We start from the raw sequence: 20183 nt of genomic DNA, 5'->3' as shown, positions 1-20183 counted from the left end.
AAATAGAGCAAGCGATAGGCGGTTCCATAAATTTACTTTGTCAATGCCACTATAAATAACATATGAATTAAGCTAATTTTCTACAAAATTCTGTCCAAATTAATTTCTTAGAAAATGCATCAATCTTCATTACATAACATAAACAATTGCTGTAAAAGAAAAAAGTCAATGCTTGTGATTTGTACGAACGTTAACAGAGAAGGAGTCGACTGTTGATGCAAAGTTACGGGAAAGGGATTAATTTCTTATTTGACGAAACCTTCCTCGAGGACCTTCTTTCCACATAAATATTGGACCAATTTGAATTTCGGCATGAGTGCGGCTAATAATTGGCTGGATTTAATTTTCTAGTGCACGTCGAAAGTTCTAATTATACTTCCCATAATTCTTTTTAGAAACGACTTTGGTGTAATCATTAATTTTACAGGACTTGAAGCAAGTCGCAAATTATCGCCGATGTCGGAAGTTTTGCTGGAAGACGTTACGCTTCCAGCACTTGCAGGAGCCTGGCACCAGGAACCAGTCGTAGTACAGACGAACCTGCTCACGAATTACCGCACTGTAAATTATCGTATTCATGTATCGCAGTGAAAAGACGCATTTTTAACTACAGTAGTATGATTATAAACTGAAAGCGTCACTTCTGGGGTCACTTTTCCTTATCATTGCAAGATAAATAAATATATAGGTTTTAAGTGGGAAAATTACCCGAAGCGCAGACATAATCTTAAGCCGGACTGAGAACTTCTATATATGCGAACATATATGGTATTCAAGTGCTACCCACTTAAAACTTTTGTGTTCATATGTATCTGACTCGTGTAACTTTCTTTGAACGAATGTACTAAATTTTATACAGGTATAGTGGATGTATTAATCAGACGTAAAGCTGAGACAAGAACCTTTCAATTTTGGACCTCAAAAAAGTTTGACTAAGCTGATTAATTTGAGCAATATCTCATGGAGACAGTTTTTCTAGAGATTAATAAATTAATTATACGGTGGTAGCTTAACTTTGATTTTTGATATTCATCATCAAGTGATTATCAGACAAAACAGAGCTGATTATAAGATGAAATTAAATTAATACTGAACAGCAAAAGATTATATAAAATAAGAACCTGGAAGCAGCCGATCTGGTCGACCCCGTCGCAGTAGTGCGGCGCTGGTGGCTTCATGTCCGCCTCCCTACGACGACGCTGCGGCCGGCGAGGCTGCGAAGGATGAACAGAGGAGCGCCTGCAAAAACATTCATTATAAATCTATGCTAAATTTTAAAAATTGACTTCGAAGCAGAATGACTGAGAAAATTACAAAATTTACATGCGAAGACATAGATTCAACATATTTCGGAACAAATTCAATGCTTGCGAGAGCAAAGGAAAGGTCTGTGCCACTTTTGTAAAAGAAAAAATATCAAAGGCGCTCATTGACGGATAGCCACTTTGTTTATTAATGTTCGCAAAATGAATAATTCACAATGCATGTTTTCAGTTCATTTTTAATACATTTCAAATTCATGACAAATGTGAAGCAAAGCAAGTCTTACTGTAGAGAAGGTCTCGTTGGTTTGCTGGGAAAAACGGCATCAGGATAGAAGATCTCGGCGACCAGCAGCGACACCCACCGAGGAGACGCTAGGCACGACCCCGACAGGTAGTGACACGTGTCTTCTCTGGCAACACAATCATAGTGATAATATGATATTACAACACCGGTAGAATAGTGAAGAAATAAATTTCATTGAAATTGGATAAAGAATAAGATGTAAATTCGGATTAGAAGTCCAACTCAGTTTGTGAAGGTCGGCGGGAGCTCCGATTGAGTGTAATCATATGCTATTATTTCTGTATGATAATTATATTTCTTTTTTGATAAATTAAATCAAATTATTATCAACAGAAGATTTTGATTCCGTGATTATTTATTTAATAAGTATCGAAAGGCAAGGAATTTAAAAGCAAATTCTCCATATCGATATTGAAAACGTTTCGGAGTCCAGCTTCATCATCAGTTAGATAATATAAAAATGAATAAAATCATTTTTTATAAGTCAAAATTCTAAGACAGACATAAAACCTAAACAAGACCTAACGTTATATTATATATATATTAACATTATTATATTAAAATTGTGACGCATTGCAAATACAAAGCTACACTATATCGAATGACATTACTGACAGGAGCTTGAGTGTGTCACACAATGGTAAGACCATGGGTAAGGTGTTCTGATATGAAGCGTCCCACAACAGACGGATATGTTCTCCCTAATTTAGGGGCTGACTGAACTACAGATTGGAACGTAATTTATGGTCATCGTATAGTGGTCACATAAATATAAATAACTCACAGCAAAAATTTTTCAATTCAACTTATTCACGATAAGAGAAAAATGCGGGAAGAAAAATAATGACACATTGTGTAATTTCGAATGCCCGGGCAGAGTATAATCTGAAAATGAATCTGAAGTGATGAAAATTGGGCAACTAAATATTTCTATAAACATTAATCTCCTTTATAATCGCCCAGCCCCATTATTTTCGAAATCTTAGGTTAGAGAAATAGAGTGCTGCTGTCGCGGGGAAAACAAATCCCACTAATAAGCACAAGCAAAATATCTCTGATCAAAAAGACTCACAAACACTGCGTGATCTCGACAGTTTGCGTGAAGTATCCCTCATACGGTATCTGTACGACGTATCTCCAGACGCCTTGGTAGTTGCGAGCGAACACGGGCGTCACGTATTCCACTGCGGACGGACACGGGGTGAGGGGAGCTCCGTCTTCTATGCTGTTACCGGACGGCTCCACTTTGTCTCGACGTTCCGTGGCTCGGATTGGATTAGGATTTGTGGTTTCCTTACCCATCATTGTGTTGTAAAGCAGACAAAATCTAAAAGAAAGTCAATACAAAATCATTCATAGCTCCTCAACTTTATTAGAAATTCTATTCAAACATATTTAAAATCAAACCAATCAAAATCAATTAAAAGCAACAGTCACTCAGTCGAAGCAGTGACCAGAACTTGATAGTGATACGTAAGAGCAAAAGCACACTCACAGCCCCCAGTTGTTTTGGCAGAAGGAGAACGCCCCGCGACCGGCTGCCAGCTGCTGGTCTAATTCCAGATTTTCAATTATGCCAGACGCGGTTTTTTTATCAAGCTTCATACCGTGGAAAATTCCCTGCAGTCAGATAAGAGAGCAAGTGTAACATAACAACTAATATTAGCTTTTAGGATATTATGTGCTACACAAAAATGATGAGAATAAACATGTATAAGCAGTTAGACAAAAATCTCATGAATAAATGTTAAAAATTATGACGCATTGCACATACAAAGTTACACTATCAAATCAAAATCCAACGAAGACTTTCTTACAAGTATTCTCAAAATTTAATTAGCATTCATTGTCTCACCTGTAAAACACCCTGCCACAATGCCGAGTCATTATCTGTGAAGAGCCCTCGACCACCTCTTGAATTTTTCCTCCTGGAATTTCGAATTTCATTCTCATCATCCAGTCCACTGGAAGATAAAATTTCAGCCAAGTCTTCCTCCAGTTCACTTTTGTAATCTACGAGCGACATGTTCCTGGCGGCCTTGGTGTGTGCATTGAATAGGTCTTTATCTAGATCTTTTGTTGGTTTTTTATCCAAGAAGCTGTCGTATTGGTCAGAATTTTGCACATGATGGTCCGGCCTGACGAGACTCCACGTTGCCACACCAGCTTCTTCGTGTAGTGACCGCACTGGACGATTGACCACTTTGAAACGGTCCCTTGAAGCAACATTTTATGCCATGAATGAATTGGACTAAATAAAGCAACAACTTAATATTTAAAGAATAAATAGTACAAATTATTCTTTCGTAATTTCAGCTCTAGAATTTGGTTATATACAGTTATTGAATTAACAGTTCACTTCAATAAAATTTTGGTAAATTAACGAGAACAGCAGAAAATTTTTGGAAGGAAAAGGCACGAAATTTCACCTGAGTGGTACCGTCGAACTGACAAACTTAGCAACTTTGGGCAGAGTTTTGTCTTCTTTCAGCACCGGCAATGCCTTGCTGAACAAGTTCAGCGTTTGGTTCTTGATGAGTTCACTACAAGTAAGGTTAAGTTACAGGTTATTACAAAATGATAATGGTAACTTTACTTGAAAAATAAAATATTTCCATATTCGTTAATTTTTTATTTAGATATGCAGCGGAGAAACTCCATCGAATAAAACTAAATTGAACGTCTATACTAAATTAATAGCCGCAATGTTTTTGCATGGACTAAAATAGAGTGACTCCTAATGATGATTTATAGTCGAGTTGTAAGTTGTAAGGTATTTATAAGCCTTGACCAGATGTATAGGTGGAATGTCATAACGCATTCACTATTCGCTTCAAGACCAAATTAAACGAAATTTTTCGCTACTCCAACATAGGGCCCTATGAATCCCTCTCTCTGCTCACAGTTCGCTCGGAGGTGCCTACAACTCTCTGGCTCACTCAGTAACTCACAAAGGGTACGAGGCTCCGAGGACGTTTTGGCCGAGGGGATTGCGAGGAAGGAGCCCCGTGTTGAGGTCCCCGCAAAGGTTATCGAGGCTCAAGCTAACCTGCTCGGGAGCTTCCAGCACTCCTGCATCAGATAGTTCATTTGCAGCGGCGTCGTTTTTAAATAATTTTTTAAGCTTCACGATAAACGACAAAGAATCGCCCGTACATTCATGAAAAACGAACACATACTCTTTGATACTTGTAAGTTTTTGCCGGGCTAAACTGTGTCAGGATGACCCAATAAAAGAGCGAGAAAATAGTATCGCTATTGGGACAGCCTCACTCATTTTTTTAAATTTATTTCCTCGCGAGGCTTTTGAGTAAAATTCTGCTGAAAATCGCTTTCAGACTTCCATGAAATTCTTTTTAAAACGAAGAAACAACAGGAAATGTTTTCAAAATGCTCAAAATTTTACATAGATAATAATGCAAAAATATCGAAAAAATTACAAGGAAGAAAATAAGAGAACATATAAACAGGTTAAACAAAAACACACCAGAACAAACTTCTTCAGTTTGCGTGTAAGGCGGCTTGCGGACCCTCGGCGGAGACTTGAGAGGATCTTCTTCAAAAGGATAATAGCCTTCAGGATATTGGTGACCTGAGGCTGATCTGAGCATGTGCAGGATCAGGAGCAGTGAGGCGGATGCTTGCGGGCGCGTGAATATCATCTGCAATGAAGAAAAATTACATCCAAGTATACCGATATGAATTCAAAAATTAATGAGAAACTATTTTTTCGATTGCTAATAGCTGCCTTTAAGAGATGCCTTACAAACATCAATAAAGAGTGTTGAACGTTAAAAAAATAAGTTGTATTAAATTAATCAATAAATTGTGGAAAGAGACTGCAAACAGACAATTTTTCATATCAAATTAAATTCATGATTGTTAACTTCCTCTGGAGGAGAATTAAAAACATTGCGATCAAATTGTAGTGTTTTTTTACACTACAGTGTTATTAGTGTTATTATTACACTACGTTGCGATTAGCAGTGTTATTACACTACATTGCGATTTGTAGTGTTATTACACTACAATAAATAAATAGTATAATAAATCAAGGATTCAAATATCGATAAAGTGACACCACAGAAAGAAGATGAGCAAATGAGCCTGTCACCTACACGGAAAATTTTCAACCGCGAGCAGCGCATCACAATTACGGATTGCAAATTGTGAGAAAGTTTTGAGAAGTTCTATGATGGCGATACCTACAGGTGAGCGTTACTACAAACGAAGAGGTTAGACTCGAGGTCATTAGGTTACCCATGACGTAGTGTGACTTGAGCGACCTCAAGTAATGATCTTCTAAACACAAGTGATGGAAAAAGTCAACGTTTCCAGTAGCTTCACAGCCATTACAAAATTCAGCTTTCTACGTGAACATGAGAAGAGACGAATCGACGGCATATCAATTACGATAGATAGCTAAACGTAACTGATAGAAGTGAAACAATATTGTTCTTCAGCAGAATAGTAGTGGCTCGTAGAGAAAAGAAGATCGTTCACAAAATTATTTATAATCAAACCTAATACTATTATTTAAGATGAGTTGTTAACCGTATGTTTGCGGAACATACAATTAAACTAAAATAATGCACGTTTAAATTATCATAAATGAACGCGTCATTACGTTCTGCAATATGAGGCAAGGTTAGCGCGCAAGAACTGCAGGTTAAGCCACAACGCATGCATTAGAGGATGCGATGGCTGGCACAAGTCAACGAGGCTTTTTTGGCACCCGTCCATATCCTGAGCCTCCGGCAGTCGTCGTGGTGAAGAAAACTAACGCTGTGACCTGCCAGCGTTGAGAAAATAAACATAGCTGGGAATATTTTACACTAAACATTTAATAATGCGACAAAACCGGTAATAAATGCTACAGATTGGCTCATGCATTCAAATATGACAAAAATTTTAGAAACTCATATGTGTAACAACTCAATCAATTCACTGAGAGGATCACAATCTCAGGTTCAATTCTTATATTCGGATTTCCGTTCGAAAACCTTATTTAATCGAGACCGATGAATTTAATTAAATGCATGGAAGTTGTAGATAGAATATCACGCAACAACTTGATGGCGCCATCTTTCTGTAACAAATATTCTTCGCTTTCAAAGTAAATGACTTCTTAACAAGGGCTTGTCGAGCTCTCAAGTTCATTATCAACCAATAATTTCCTACGATCCTCGTTCAATTAACAAGTCAGGCTTTCGCACATGCAGGAAGTTGGGACGTTCGAAGTGCCGAAGTGAAATGACAGGAGCTGTTCAAATTAGAAGAATTAGGCGTAAGAGCAACAACATGCTCAAGTGTGGGAAAGCAAAGACACTTGCCAACTTGACTTGCAGGAAGTTGACTCGAATGATGCAGCTTTCGACGACACAGTCGCCGAGTGACACGTGATGATCAACTACTTTATTTGATCGGGATCGATGAAATTAATTGAAAAATTGGCAATGAACGTAATGCATGGAAGTTGTAGATAGAATATCACGTACGCAGCAACTTGGAAGAACCACCTTTCTGTAGCAAATATAATAAAATTGCAATCCAAAGCAATCAGTAATCCTTCTAGGCAAAGACGTGAGTATGAAGGACTCATGATCGCCAAGTCATCATTAATTTTATGCAAGCATTTTGTGGCTCTGGTAAAATATTAGCGATGCATACTGATGGTTCTTCATAATAACAAAGACCAAATTCAATTAGTTCGTTCTCAACAAAGAACAACAACTCATAACTTGATCTGAGTTGTTCCCTTAGCTTGATTTCTAGGAGGAGCTTCGAGGTAATCTAGGTTAAAAAATATAACTCAGTACCTACTCACTGCAGTGAGTGACAGAGCGCGCATTTTCTCGTCGGCGAAAACGTGGAGTCACGGACGGACGAACGGACGGACATGACGAGCACAATAGCGCCTTTTTTTCCATAAATGAGAAAATGCGATAAAAAGTCAGCGCGTACATAGCCGAGATGACTATAAATTCCAGATGACACGAGCGACACGTCGCCAGAGTCAACAGTACGGCAATAAAATATGACGAATGACCTGAAACACGAGCAACGGAACTTACGGAAGTCATTTCATCCGTCATTCCTATATAATAGACACGGCTTTGAAGGGGTTCGCATTGCCTTCAAGTAATTCGTACTGTAAATATATTGACTTCTTATTACCCGTCGGTAATTTACTGCAGAATTTTGTGCTTACGAGCCAGATAATTGATTGAACTCAGTGTGTTGCAGAGAAATTAATACGCGAAAGAAATTCCAGAAAAAGATAATACATAAAAATTTGCTTACCACATGCACAAAAATAAACGAGGAAGTGATGATCAAGGAGTAGTGTAACATTTTGATCAACACAAAGAGAAAATTTGTTTCGTTTTCCCAGAAATTGTTCAGCGGCTGGCTGATTGGAATGAAGAAATTGCGGCGTAGGAATACAGATCACTTCAGAGGAGAACAAGCTGTTCACACCAATTAATTGGTTGGATGATCGATTGTAGCAATTCTGTAGAGTTTCCAGGTCAGATAATATCAGACTTAACGTAGTAGAAATTACAACCCAAATAGTATTCCCCAATAGAATTGCTGCTATTAAAATTTCCCGACTAAAACGCTGTATATCTCCTTTACCTTTAAATAATAGTAAAAGAACAACTCTTTTTAAACTAAATAAGGTAAACAAAATATTGTTCGCGTAAAAATTCTAATTGTGTGAATGCAGTACAAAATAGAGCATGATTATTTTTGACTAAATATTTTTCTTATCTCCCTTATGTTTAGCGATAACTCCAACAGTCTTCCTGTCCGTTTAGAATAGCTCGCTATAAAAATGCACGCGAATATAAATATTTGATAATATTCTTAAATCATTTTTCAATATTGTATGACGCATAAATTGAATGGTATTCATTGTGGCGGTAGACTTCATTTCCGTGAGCCGAATAAACATGAAACGCAATATAAAACGCGGTTATTCAGCGAAATGATGATCATGCAACTACTATTGTTGGTCATAGAATTCCGCTTCAATATGAGAAGTCTTTTAATATATGATACAATAGATTAGTACTATGTTCCTTCACGGTTTCTCTAAAATATTATCTTCCCAAATTCACCAAAATTTCAATTCATTAAAAAAATAATGCTTCGTAATAATAGCATCTGTAGAATTGCGATGATGGATGCTAAACCTTTGAGCAAAAATGCACTAAACATCATCAATTAAACTTAAATTCATGAAATGCTACATATGCACGGTGATTTAAGATGACCTAGGGTAGGGATAGAGAAAGCCAGCATGGGCCAAACTTGAAAGAAGAACCTTAAATAGCTTGTGAGTCATTAAGACCTACTACATGCCGTGGCACACCTAAAATAAGGAAAAGTTCGACTATCCCCCGCCGCTGCGCTTCATCTCCGTGCAGGTACCGTTACGTGTTAATTGTTCAGAGCGTCCGTAAATGCATCATCTATAGCCGATTAATTGCATCATGTATACAAGTCTCTTGGATTTCAGAGAAACAAAATTCATGATACTGAACATATAATATATGTTTGTGTTGTCAGGGAACTGTTGCCTGGCGCCAGTCATGCACAAGATTAGAGCTACGAGGCAGATATCCATTGATTTTACTGTTGAAAGTGGAATGTCTTAAACAAAAAATAAAACATGAAAAAATACAAGGCACCATATGGAGCATGCTATCTAAACTCTCTCCCAGGAAAACCACACCAGCCTGCTAGGGAAAGTTCAGATAAACTGGTTTCGTGAAGCATTAAATATGATCAAGTCGATGAATAGATATATTCGTGCATCGCGTGACATCAAATTAGTGCATGCATATACTTGTACTCTCTTTTAGTGCCGAGTGAACCGTGTAACTTTCGCGAAACTTCCTAACGGAGATCGAATATAGACGATAGAATATAGAACGAATCGAAATATCAAGTGGAAATTCTCTGTAGCAATTCTTCCTTCATTTCTCTAGATTTAACGATAAATTCATCGCTGGACACGCTATCGTACAGAACTGCAGAAGTCTGTCTTCGGGAAGGAAAGTTTCTTCACGGTCACTATAATTTTGGTTCCGCAGTTGTCATGGTCACGTGTAGGTTTTGAAAACCCAGCCATTGCCGATGTTGAAACAAAGAATTTCAGAAGCTCAGAGTTTCAGCTTCTTTGAGGAATTCTGATAACTACTACAAACAAAATTGTATGACTTGCACCACTGTGCAGAAAGCAGCGAATGGTTGAAGAATTGTATTTATCTTGTACTAAGCGTGAGTTCTAACGACTCGCAATTGAGATTTACATTCTACGAAGGTTAATTAAAAACGTTATAAAAAAATTAGTGAATTTAGATCCGAGATGAGTTAGAAATAAAAAAAGGTTCTGTAACAAAAACAAACGTAGAACATCTAAAAAAATTTAACTCAGTACTCACTGCAGTGAGTGACAGAGAGCGCATTTTCTCGTCAACGAAAACTTGAGGTCACGGACGGAGGGACAGACATGGCGAGCACAATAGTGCATTTTTCCCATAAATGAGAAAATGCGCTAAAAATACATAACACATATCTTTTAATTTAAAGTTCTTAAAATCCAAGTGTTGAACATACTACAATTAGGAGAAAATACGTAATTCAATCTTTAGTGGGAGGAACTAAACGAGCTTTAAAGTAAGTCAGGAGAGTGTCACTGAAATCGCATCGATGTGTCCATGTGCACCTACTGAGATGATAGTTTACTTGTAGAAAGCAGAAGAGAAAAATGAGCAAGTTGCGCCACAACAACCTAGCTAGTGCTTAAAAAGCGTTACGAATGCCTTGCTCATGTGGCGTGGCGACCCACCTCACCATTTATGTATAGATCTGGTCCCAATAGCGTACGATTATGGATACGTTGTGCGTTGATATAATCAGATTCACAAAGAGAGTAAAGCACATGAATGACTTGCAAGATCGATAAATGCGACCTTTGTGGCTTTCGATTATTCTATCGAAATTCTACCAATTTCGATAGAAATGCACAGCGGAAAATTTTCCGCCAATTCGTTTTGACTCCGAGGTGTCAAAAGCGACTGGATTCATGTAAAGTGTATAAATATTCACCAGAGATGCATGGTGGCAACCGTATGTAATGGCTCGGATGCGGTGTCTGCTTGGGAATGGGAACGCCACATTGAATTGTCAAAGACAAGCTCTGAGATGGCGCACAAAGGGCCCACGCAATTGATTGAACGAGAATAGCACGCAATTCGGAGAATGAAGACCTATTCTACCACTCTCTGCGAGAGACCAAATAATGAATACAGTCGTCACTCACACACAATTGAGCTCAACTAAATTTGGGGTCATTTTCCCTCGGGTTCAAACCATGTGATTAGCCAGCAGCAGTTGCCGGAGTATAATTTAGTAATAACTAATTCAGTAAAGTGGTAACTTAATAACAGAGGAGGACGACCCGAGACCTGCGCTAGGATGCGCTAATAACAGTGCGACTCTGCAGACCAAACGACGCTGGGGAAATCACGGAAATACGCATCACTCAAGTGCGCGCACACCAGTGACTTCATGCCCTCAATTATGACCTCTTCTTCTTCGCCTTCTTTATTCATCGAGATATTTCGCGTAGTGTTTTTTTTGTCCATATATGCTAGTAAAATTCGCTGTTTCGTCGTACAAGCCGGAGAAGCACAACGCGACTGATCACTCGGTATTATGTACTAGAATATTGGCAAAAATTAGAAGTAAAAATTTCATTTTCATTAGAATTATTCAATTTTTTCTTATGACGTGCGAATTAGTATTTAATCAGGCCAGGAGCCACTTATTTTCATGATTACCTTTGTATGCGCTAAATATATGGCTGTTTTTCGGTTTTTTTGCTTTATAATTTTTAAGCATGAGCTGAAAATTCTTAACACCAGCTCAGAGTTAAAGCAAATAAGCCGTTGTAAACGCGTACGGGAGCTTGTATACGGCAAAGAATTCATTTTTGTATCTTTTGCCGAGAGCCACATAGAGAGGATAGAAAAAAATCGCATAAAACGCTTAATGGATGTCGGATAGAGGGCAATGAAGTTCTTCTTAATAAGTTATTGAAGCTAACAAACGCGTTTTTACCAAAATTCGCGTCTAGGCTTTGTTTTTAACGAACCCTTTAGAATTATAATGGAGCGCACACATAAGTAGTTAAATTCGTATTGCCAGCTCGACCAGTCGCGTCAGTGTATAGACCCACATTTTCAAGTACCTACATGATCGTTTCCTTCAGAAGTAAACATTAATAGGTTACTCCTCCCGCCAGGCCCTATAGAAGCACTGTCGTTCGCACAATTAAAAAGTTTGCTGATCATTTGATGGCTGGAGACTCACGCTCGTCATGAGTGACCTACATGAGATCGGGTGGGAGATGCGAGCTGCCGCCCAGCCGTCGTGTGCTAAGCACAGCGCACATCACTGCGGAGAAAGTGGCAAAAGCTGCAGCAGGATGAGTGAAATTCTCTCATTATAGATACTTACACAGCAGAGGATAATTATTAATCGTGATCTGCACAGCGTGAACCTGAGGCTTTCATGGTCGTCATCTATGCACCAAAAAATAATGCCTTCTTTTCAAAACGAATATTATAACGATGGGGTGCACTTCTCGATCTAATAATTTGTGGAACAAGGATTTTATAATTAAGTATGTTAACACTAAAAATCATTTCGAACCACTTAGCACGATTTAAAACGCCTAATCATTACGTAAAATATTCTGTGATACCGAAAAAATGTTAATGTGTTCAAGTACGGATATTTTGAGAAATGATCGCTGGAATTTTCAGCGCTTCCTAAGGCAAGCTGACGGAAACGTAATCCTATTTTAATGATACAGGAATACACGACAATACACTTTCCCTGCAGAAGCGCATAAATGCCAACTCATGCCACAACTGGGAGCAGTGCATGCCGGAGAAAACTGAATGAAAAAAGCAGTCGACTTCGTAGGACACAAAAAGCGATGAGTAGCAGGAAAATCATAATTAAGAGAAAAAAAACAGTCGGATGTTATGGATTAAAATTTCATTATCCTCATGCCTTTACTGAAGAGTGTACAAATATTTCAGTCACTACCCCGCGTTGACTGAGAGCAGAAAAAACTCAATTTGAACACAAAGAACGGCACTTTTGATAAAGTGTTAATATCTTTGGCGAGTTAGTCATTCCTGTCACGATAAAAATTTTTGGTTGAGGTTGTGTTTTCCACAACTTATTATGATGACAGTAATTATGATCCTCAAATGGCGTAAAAGGTAAAATGAGGTCACAAGCTCAACTTCAAATGTTTTGTTACTGCGCGCGGTGCATCCGCCACGCGTATAATGTATTCACAGCACGCCTGCTTGCATGCCGTAACATGCAATTATAGGCGCGCGCCTGACCACAGAAATCTTCCGCGAAAACTTGGAGATATTCAAGAAACAAGCGATTGTCAGTGCATTAAATTAGCACATGTATGAGAGGATGCAAGTAATTGAAATTCAACAGTCAAACGGAAGCGCAGTTAAAAATAAACAAAAGCATGCAACAAAGAAAAAATGAGGGTGGGGGCTAAGTGCAGTAGACAAAGTAAGAGTTATGAAGTTGCATGATCAGCATACCGATAAAATTGTTAGAGAAATCTTATTTCAAAATAAATATTCATCGGCAATCGGCCTTTTTACAACTAGAATTCTAAAATTAGAAAATATTGTAGGTAGTATGCAAGTAACGGCACCAAATAAGAAACACTTAAACTGGTTTTCTTTTTTATAAAACGAAGTATGACCGTTCAATAATTTAGGCATGAAGTTTCCCACAATTTAGACAAATTTCTGGGTACAAGTTTCAGGTAAGATTATGCCAAACTTTGGACAGCTCTTCCGAATCCTGTGGTTTTCATCCTAGAGAGCAAGTCTAAAAAAGTTCTGTTACCAATGCACTTAGTTTCTTCACCTGCAAAGCATGTTTATTTTCATTCTTCTGACGTATATACCGGTTTTGATGAACTTAAAATAGAAGTACAGGGTGCGGCGTTTAAACTTGTAAGTAAACCCAACGAAACTTTAAATGTAGCTCTTTGTAAAAAAGAAAGAATTAAAACGCTATCTTTAATACTTTTTACTTTGTGATTTTTTAAAAGAGTAAGTTCCCACGCCGCACCCTGTATTTCCCCGATGACAGAACAAACAGTGCCCAACAAGACAGTGCACCAGGCACCAAATGACATAATTTTGGAAGGTATAAGAAACGTTTGGGTTCTATGTTGTTTTTCGGCCGAATTTTCATGGAATGAGAAGGCGTCAAAGAAATATAGAGGAAATAAAGCTTATGTCTGTGGCCGTGAGCAACAAACAACAAATAGGTCGCTTATTCGTTACCAGCTAAAACGGTGACCGTTCGAATAAAAGAAATGCACAAGAGCGGAAAAAGCGGGAGGTGGAAGATCGAGTTCTTGTTCTAATGGTAGAACATATCGGAGGAATGTTAGCCAACGCTTTACAGGGCTGGAGGTGCTGCCGAAAAAAGGACAAAGTTTTCTAACAGCTAATACGTGTGTGAGCTTTTCCACTTGCTTGTACACTTCATTTTCTTTCGAATGAAAATGATGCTGTCATTGACCATGAATTAATAATTTCTTTCACGTTAGGAGATTTAATATGGATGCACATAACCACAGATTATAATATAAATTGTAAAATATTTCAACTAAAGAACAATTTACAGATAACAGATTTTGAAAAACTGTTGAACATCAATCTATAGCAAAAAGATTGATTCTACGTTCAAAGCAAAATTCGGATATTCTAACCACCAAGATCTCAGCATATACAACGTATTTTCAAGTCATAACAAAATTCAAATTAATTTCGAATTTTAGATAAAAAATATTATAGGTATAACAAACGTTAAACTGCCGTGCAAGGAGGGGTGATCTAGACACCGTTTCTATATTCGAACGCTAACCAACCGTGGCAGCCGACTTTGGCTGATAGGATTTGTCAAACCTAGAAAGACCCAAAGTCGTGATTCATGCAGTTATGCAAACTTGAGCAACCCGTTCTTTGGTCATTACTAAAAGAAATACTTTGGAAATAATCTTTGGACATAATTACTGGATTACACAATTAATCTCATATACATATATTTGTAGTTTACATGCAGCTATTCAATCATGTTACAAATCAGGCAAACAAAAAATTTGTAGTAGCAACAGCTTTAACCCTCTACCGCCGTATGTCACTCTCAGGGAACATAACTTTCAAATGAAATTATACATAAACTAATGAGTGTGGCGACCTGAGGACGTTTGTACGCAACAGAGAACAATTTAAAGTTGTCATACGTGGCGGCAACCACCAGTGCAAGTCATTTTGCTCTCAACAGAACGTATCTTTTTTTGATCCGGTTACTCTTGTCAGGCGGTAGAGGGTTGATACAAGTGATTAAATCTGGGGGGTTTCAACCTTGCAGCTTTTCCCTTGATTACTGCAAGGTTGATTTCCCTTGATTACTATTAATGAACGCATTACATCCATAACCAGTGAAAGAAGTTCCAGATTAAATCACAATTTAAACACATCAAAGTCCCTCAGTCCCGAAATGAACCCAATACTGAAGTGGGAAAAATTACTTGAAAGCTTCAAATCCATCCCGATTCGATATAGTGATCAAAGTTGAAAAGATCTCAAAAAATGCGACTGTAACTTACCAACCATGGTTGGTATCATACATACCAATGGCACACCATCGTTGGTATCATACATACCAATGGCACACCTTCGTTGGTATCATACATACCAACGACAAACCATCATTGGTATCATACACACCAATGACACACCATCGTTGGTATCATACATACCAATGGAACACCATCGTTGGTACCTATCATACATACCAATGGCACACTGTCGTTGGTATCATACATACCAATTGCACACCGTCGTTGGTATTATACATACAAAAGGCACATCATCGTTGGAATCATGCATACCAATGGCACACCATCGCTGGTATGATGCATACGGCATACCAATGGCACACTGATGCTAACTCGGCCACAAAAACTGACGTGCAAGTCCGGCTGCTCAGCGGCGTCCGAGAGAATATTGCCACTGTTTTGGGTTAGTAGGTGAGACGAAACCCGTAGCTCCGAGCATAGAACTTCGCGCATTAAAAAGTAATTTAGTCTGCCATTAAACAACAGGAATTTCATAATCTTCGGGAACGGATGATACATTAATAGTGTCAAAATCATAGTATACTTGAATACTTGAGCTTTACCATGTCCAGGGTGGAATATAAGACATACAAATTTTGTTAGTACCATTTCCAATCATTGATTTGGAGGTTAATCATAAAATGAAATACCTGATCACTATTGGAAAACTTGCAAGAAACGCTTGATAAATACTTTAACACTACTAGGTTAAATACAGTAATTAGATAATAAAATACTATATATTAGTGAGCTAGTAATTAGGACTGGAGCATCGCATGCAAAACTCTACCGCTAGAACGAAGTTTGCTCGGTTCCAAGAATTTTCACAAATATTATACCTACCAATTATTTAAATGCTCAGTTTTCACTTCTTTTAGTCGTCAAGAAAAAAAAAAGGAATGACCTAACAATCAGTAAATGGAACAAAAAACTTATTTGAAAAGTTAGAACTATAGACAAAGAATTGGTAAGATTTTGGACCCATCTCTTTTAATGAGCGAATATGTTACAAAAAGGTCTCTTCGCGATGACTACCTCAACCCAATATTTATGAAGTATAACGTAAAGAAATTATTCTCGGATTTCATCAACGAAAATTGCAGTACGAGCTCAAGTGAACGGGACTCTTCATTAACTCCTCAGCCTTACCAGGATTACGGGTAACATACATATGTCGTGGCACGATAATTAAAAACAAAAAACGCTGTGGCGGAACGTTGCTCTCGCGCATGCCGAGCCCATGCACGTTATCCAGCGCGTACGCATCCTTCCATCAATTTCTCTTCGTCGAGTTAGCGTTGCTGAGGACATACATGCGCGACCTACATCCGCATCTGCGACGCATGGGATGCTTCCAAGCAATCATCAACAAGAGGAATTAACAAATAGAATTGATAAGGTATAGATATTAGATAAACATGAGAGCCATAGCATTTGATTTTAATCTAGGTATAATTTTTCTTCTTGTCAATAATAAAAAGATTTAGGCCTCTGAATCGATCAGCAACACCGCAACGCAATTCATCGTAAACGCTTGTTATAATAAATGCATGAAAATAATCTGTACTTACATCTTTAATCATAATTCTAACAGATTTTATGCACCGTCTCCCTAATCCAAGGAAAAACTATTTTTCGCAGGCAAATCCATTCTACTAATCAGATAGGTATAAAAATAATTCATGATAGAAATATTTTCATTGCACGTACGGGCAACACATGTACGTAACCAAATAATTTTACGAATAAACAATTGAATTCATGTCACTACCAAGTAAATATTCCAACGCTTCGTAAATATATAAATTTTGATCATGGTTAGGTTTAGCAACTGAGCACGGATGAGAAACGAGGTTAGCATTCCCGCCATTCCGCGTGGAGTCTCGGAAGTGGTTTTGAGAGGAAGAGATGCGCCAGATTAGCAGCTTTCCTTTTTGCTCTTTGCTGTGTTCATGCCCGTACCCCAGCCAGCAGCATTTTCCCTGCACTCAGTTGTATCAAGTGTGAGGCGCGCCTCTAAATACTGCTATTATCCGCCAGCATATAAACAAATCCAATTTAATCTTAAAATCATAAGTGTGGAAGAAACCACCCTGTTGAAACTGAGCTAGGAAAATGAAAGGGGGGAAGGAAGTTAGTTTCCGCTCCTTCCTTGAAACGGCAAAAATACATATATAAAAAAATATTTAAAGTCTTATTAGAAAGAATTACTTACCTTATTTTATTGCGAATTTGAATGTTGTACTTTCTATCGACGTCAACCTTTAACTTAGAATTAATAGAACTTCAGTTTAAACGTACAAAATCGCTCTCTTCTAACACCATTTGAAGCTGCCGTTCGATATATTGGTACTATGAATATTTGCTCTTAAAAGTCACTAAATATCTGGGACTAAAAAAATAGTGATACACCGCTCTATATTAGACAGGAACATCATGAGAATAAATCATAGGCTCGTCAATTAGATTAATAAGCTTCGAGCCTAAATGCACGATAGCTATTAACGGGGATTGTTGCGACGAACCTATAGTCTACCCCAGGTACATGATGACCACAATCCTTTTGCGTTACTGCCATCAGGCTCCATGCTAGCAAGTCCTAAATTAATAGATCTAGTTAATTGAAATAAGCTACTCTATCCAAAACCTACACTATTATTGAAACTTCAAATTAATGGGTGGCATTAAAATTTGCTGTACTAGAGCCTAAACTACCTTCCTATTTAACTTTCCTCTTAATTAACGTTGATGCCAAACCAATTACGACTGCGACAATCTTATCGCACCTGTTAGTGCTCAGACTAGGCTAAGCGGTCGCCGGTCATCACGCTACGCCTAATTGGTCGTCGTTCCATGCTTTACGGGTAGTACAGAATGATAGAATGTTGTTTTCAGAAGATGATAATAATCTTTCAAACTAATCTCTCGTCATTTTCATGTGGTATTAGATCATATAATCTATTAATACTATTATCTCTGGCTGAATATTATTTGACACATGCGTTCAGATGAGAAATCATGTGAATCAACTATCAACTATTATCGCCAATGCCGATAACGTCGCCACGGCACATATATAACTTTTAAGTTACCAGTCTCCAATAGAAACGATCATTTCAGAAACAGAACTATACCACGTCTTTCTAGCGCGATTAAAACAGCTGTGTGGTCATCATATGGTTATCGAACCCTACAATAGTATTTCTGAATAGAATTACACGTTTTTAATGACAATTGCCGAGGTAAGATAAGTATCTACTGCGTGGCAACTTATGTCGTCAGTCTTCCAAGTCGCGACATAAAAGTATTATGTTGTTCTTTGAAGGTGCTTAAAAGTTAATAATAATAGCTAAGAAAGGCTGTTGAGACCCTGCCTCTGCTATGGACAAATAAACAAACTTGTACCAATCACCGGCCAACGATGGTAGAAACAATATTGGATGACCTAATACAATGAAAACAAAATTTGGTGTGCAATTTATCTTTTTGATGAGAAAATGAAATCCACGAAGTGAGCACGTCAAAGTTTGATTCCAGTCGGCCGTTTCGTTGCGACAGCGGCGCGCACACACTCACACACCATCGCTAGCGAAGTTGCCTGCAAACTGACCTGCGGAAGAGCGGAACGACAGTTGGACGAAGCGGAGGCGTCCCGCCACCATTGTGGCGCCAGACCGATTTCCAGCGTATTGAAAATATATTACCGCTTCAAAGTGCAATAAATAAAGAGACTACAAAAAACTAATATTCTAAAATGTTGTGTTGTCAATATTCAAATCAAACGGAGATTTAAATATTTATTTTTTTCTAACACATTTTCATACCCACTAATACCAGTGCTGGATGTGCACTTCCACGCTTTATAAATCGCATAGCATGGAAACGGAAAGCTTAAAATATTGACGTCGTTAAAAAATATAAAAAAAAATCATCGATATTGTGGTGGGAATTGAGGTGCTAAGGACATTTAATTAAATGTAAAATGAGAGTTCAATTCAAATTAATGCCCTTTCAAGGCATTAATTGAAGTTATCGTGACCCAAAATGAAATCAGTGAAAAACAGTCACCCTTTCAGAAATAAAAACAATTTTCAGATTTTTTTTCAGACACGTGTAATCAAAGCAGACTGGGTTACCAGTTTTTCCCGGTGCATTTATGCGGTCGTTCCTGAGTGACGGATAAATGATCGTTATACGTGTACGTTAGTAAGTGACGAATAGTTGATAAAATAATTGATCGATTGTGGCGAATAATTGATCGTTTGCAGGAAGCGAACACTCGATCGTGTATATATGGCGAATAACCAATCATGTGCACGTGGCGAATAAGTGATCACTCGCACGTGGCGAATAATTGATCGTATGTGTATGGCGAATAACTAATCGTGTGCATGTGGCGAATAGGTGATCGCTCACACGTGGCGAATAAGTGATCGCTTGCCCGTGACGAATAATTAATCGTATGTGTATGGCGAATAGTTAATCGCGTGCATGTGGCGAACAAGTGATCGAGCGCATGTGACGAATAAGTGATCGTTTTCTCGTGACGAAAAAATGACCTGTATGATTGATATAGCCTGCGTGTGACTGATCGTTTGCATTTGGTGAATGTCGTATGTATGTCGTGTATGTGAGGCTCCGCTAATTTTGTTTATAGAGACCCAATTTACATGCGGTGGACGACGTCTGAGTTGCCCATCCTTTGGTGCGGAATTAAGATTCGAAGTCACCATCAAAATGAGGGCACCATATCACATGAGGGCACAAAGTGCTTTTTTCTTTACATGAATTTAGAACACATTTTAAAAATCAGTATAGCACATCCAATCATTTTAATCAACGTGGAAACTATTTA

The 20183-nt window shown here is 38.1% G+C and overlaps 1 protein-coding gene across 1 annotated transcript; it reads right to left on the bottom strand.

Moving 5' to 3' along the window:
- Positions 1-17: 17 nt before the first annotated feature.
- LOC108671308 lies at positions 18-17720 on the bottom strand. The gene is made up of 10 exons (XM_018158823.1): positions 17544-17720; positions 5057-5231; positions 4521-4641; positions 3999-4112; positions 3425-3785; positions 3065-3189; positions 2642-2896; positions 1550-1675; positions 1122-1239; positions 18-540 (listed from the first exon to the last, which is right to left on the bottom strand). The coding sequence occupies exons 2-10, from the start codon at positions 5229-5231 to the stop codon at positions 448-450; spliced, it is 1488 nt and encodes a 495-aa protein (XP_018014312.1). The 5' UTR covers positions 17544-17720; the 3' UTR covers positions 18-447.
- Between the last annotated feature and the right edge of the window lie 2463 nt (positions 17721-20183).

Source organism: Hyalella azteca, unplaced genomic scaffold (genome assembly GCF_000764305.2).
Source record: "Hyalella azteca isolate HAZT.00-mixed unplaced genomic scaffold, Hazt_2.0.2 contig2444, whole genome shotgun sequence".
NCBI lineage: Eukaryota > Metazoa > Arthropoda > Malacostraca > Amphipoda > Hyalellidae > Hyalella > Hyalella azteca.
This window is presented reverse-complemented; position numbering and strand designations above follow the sequence as displayed.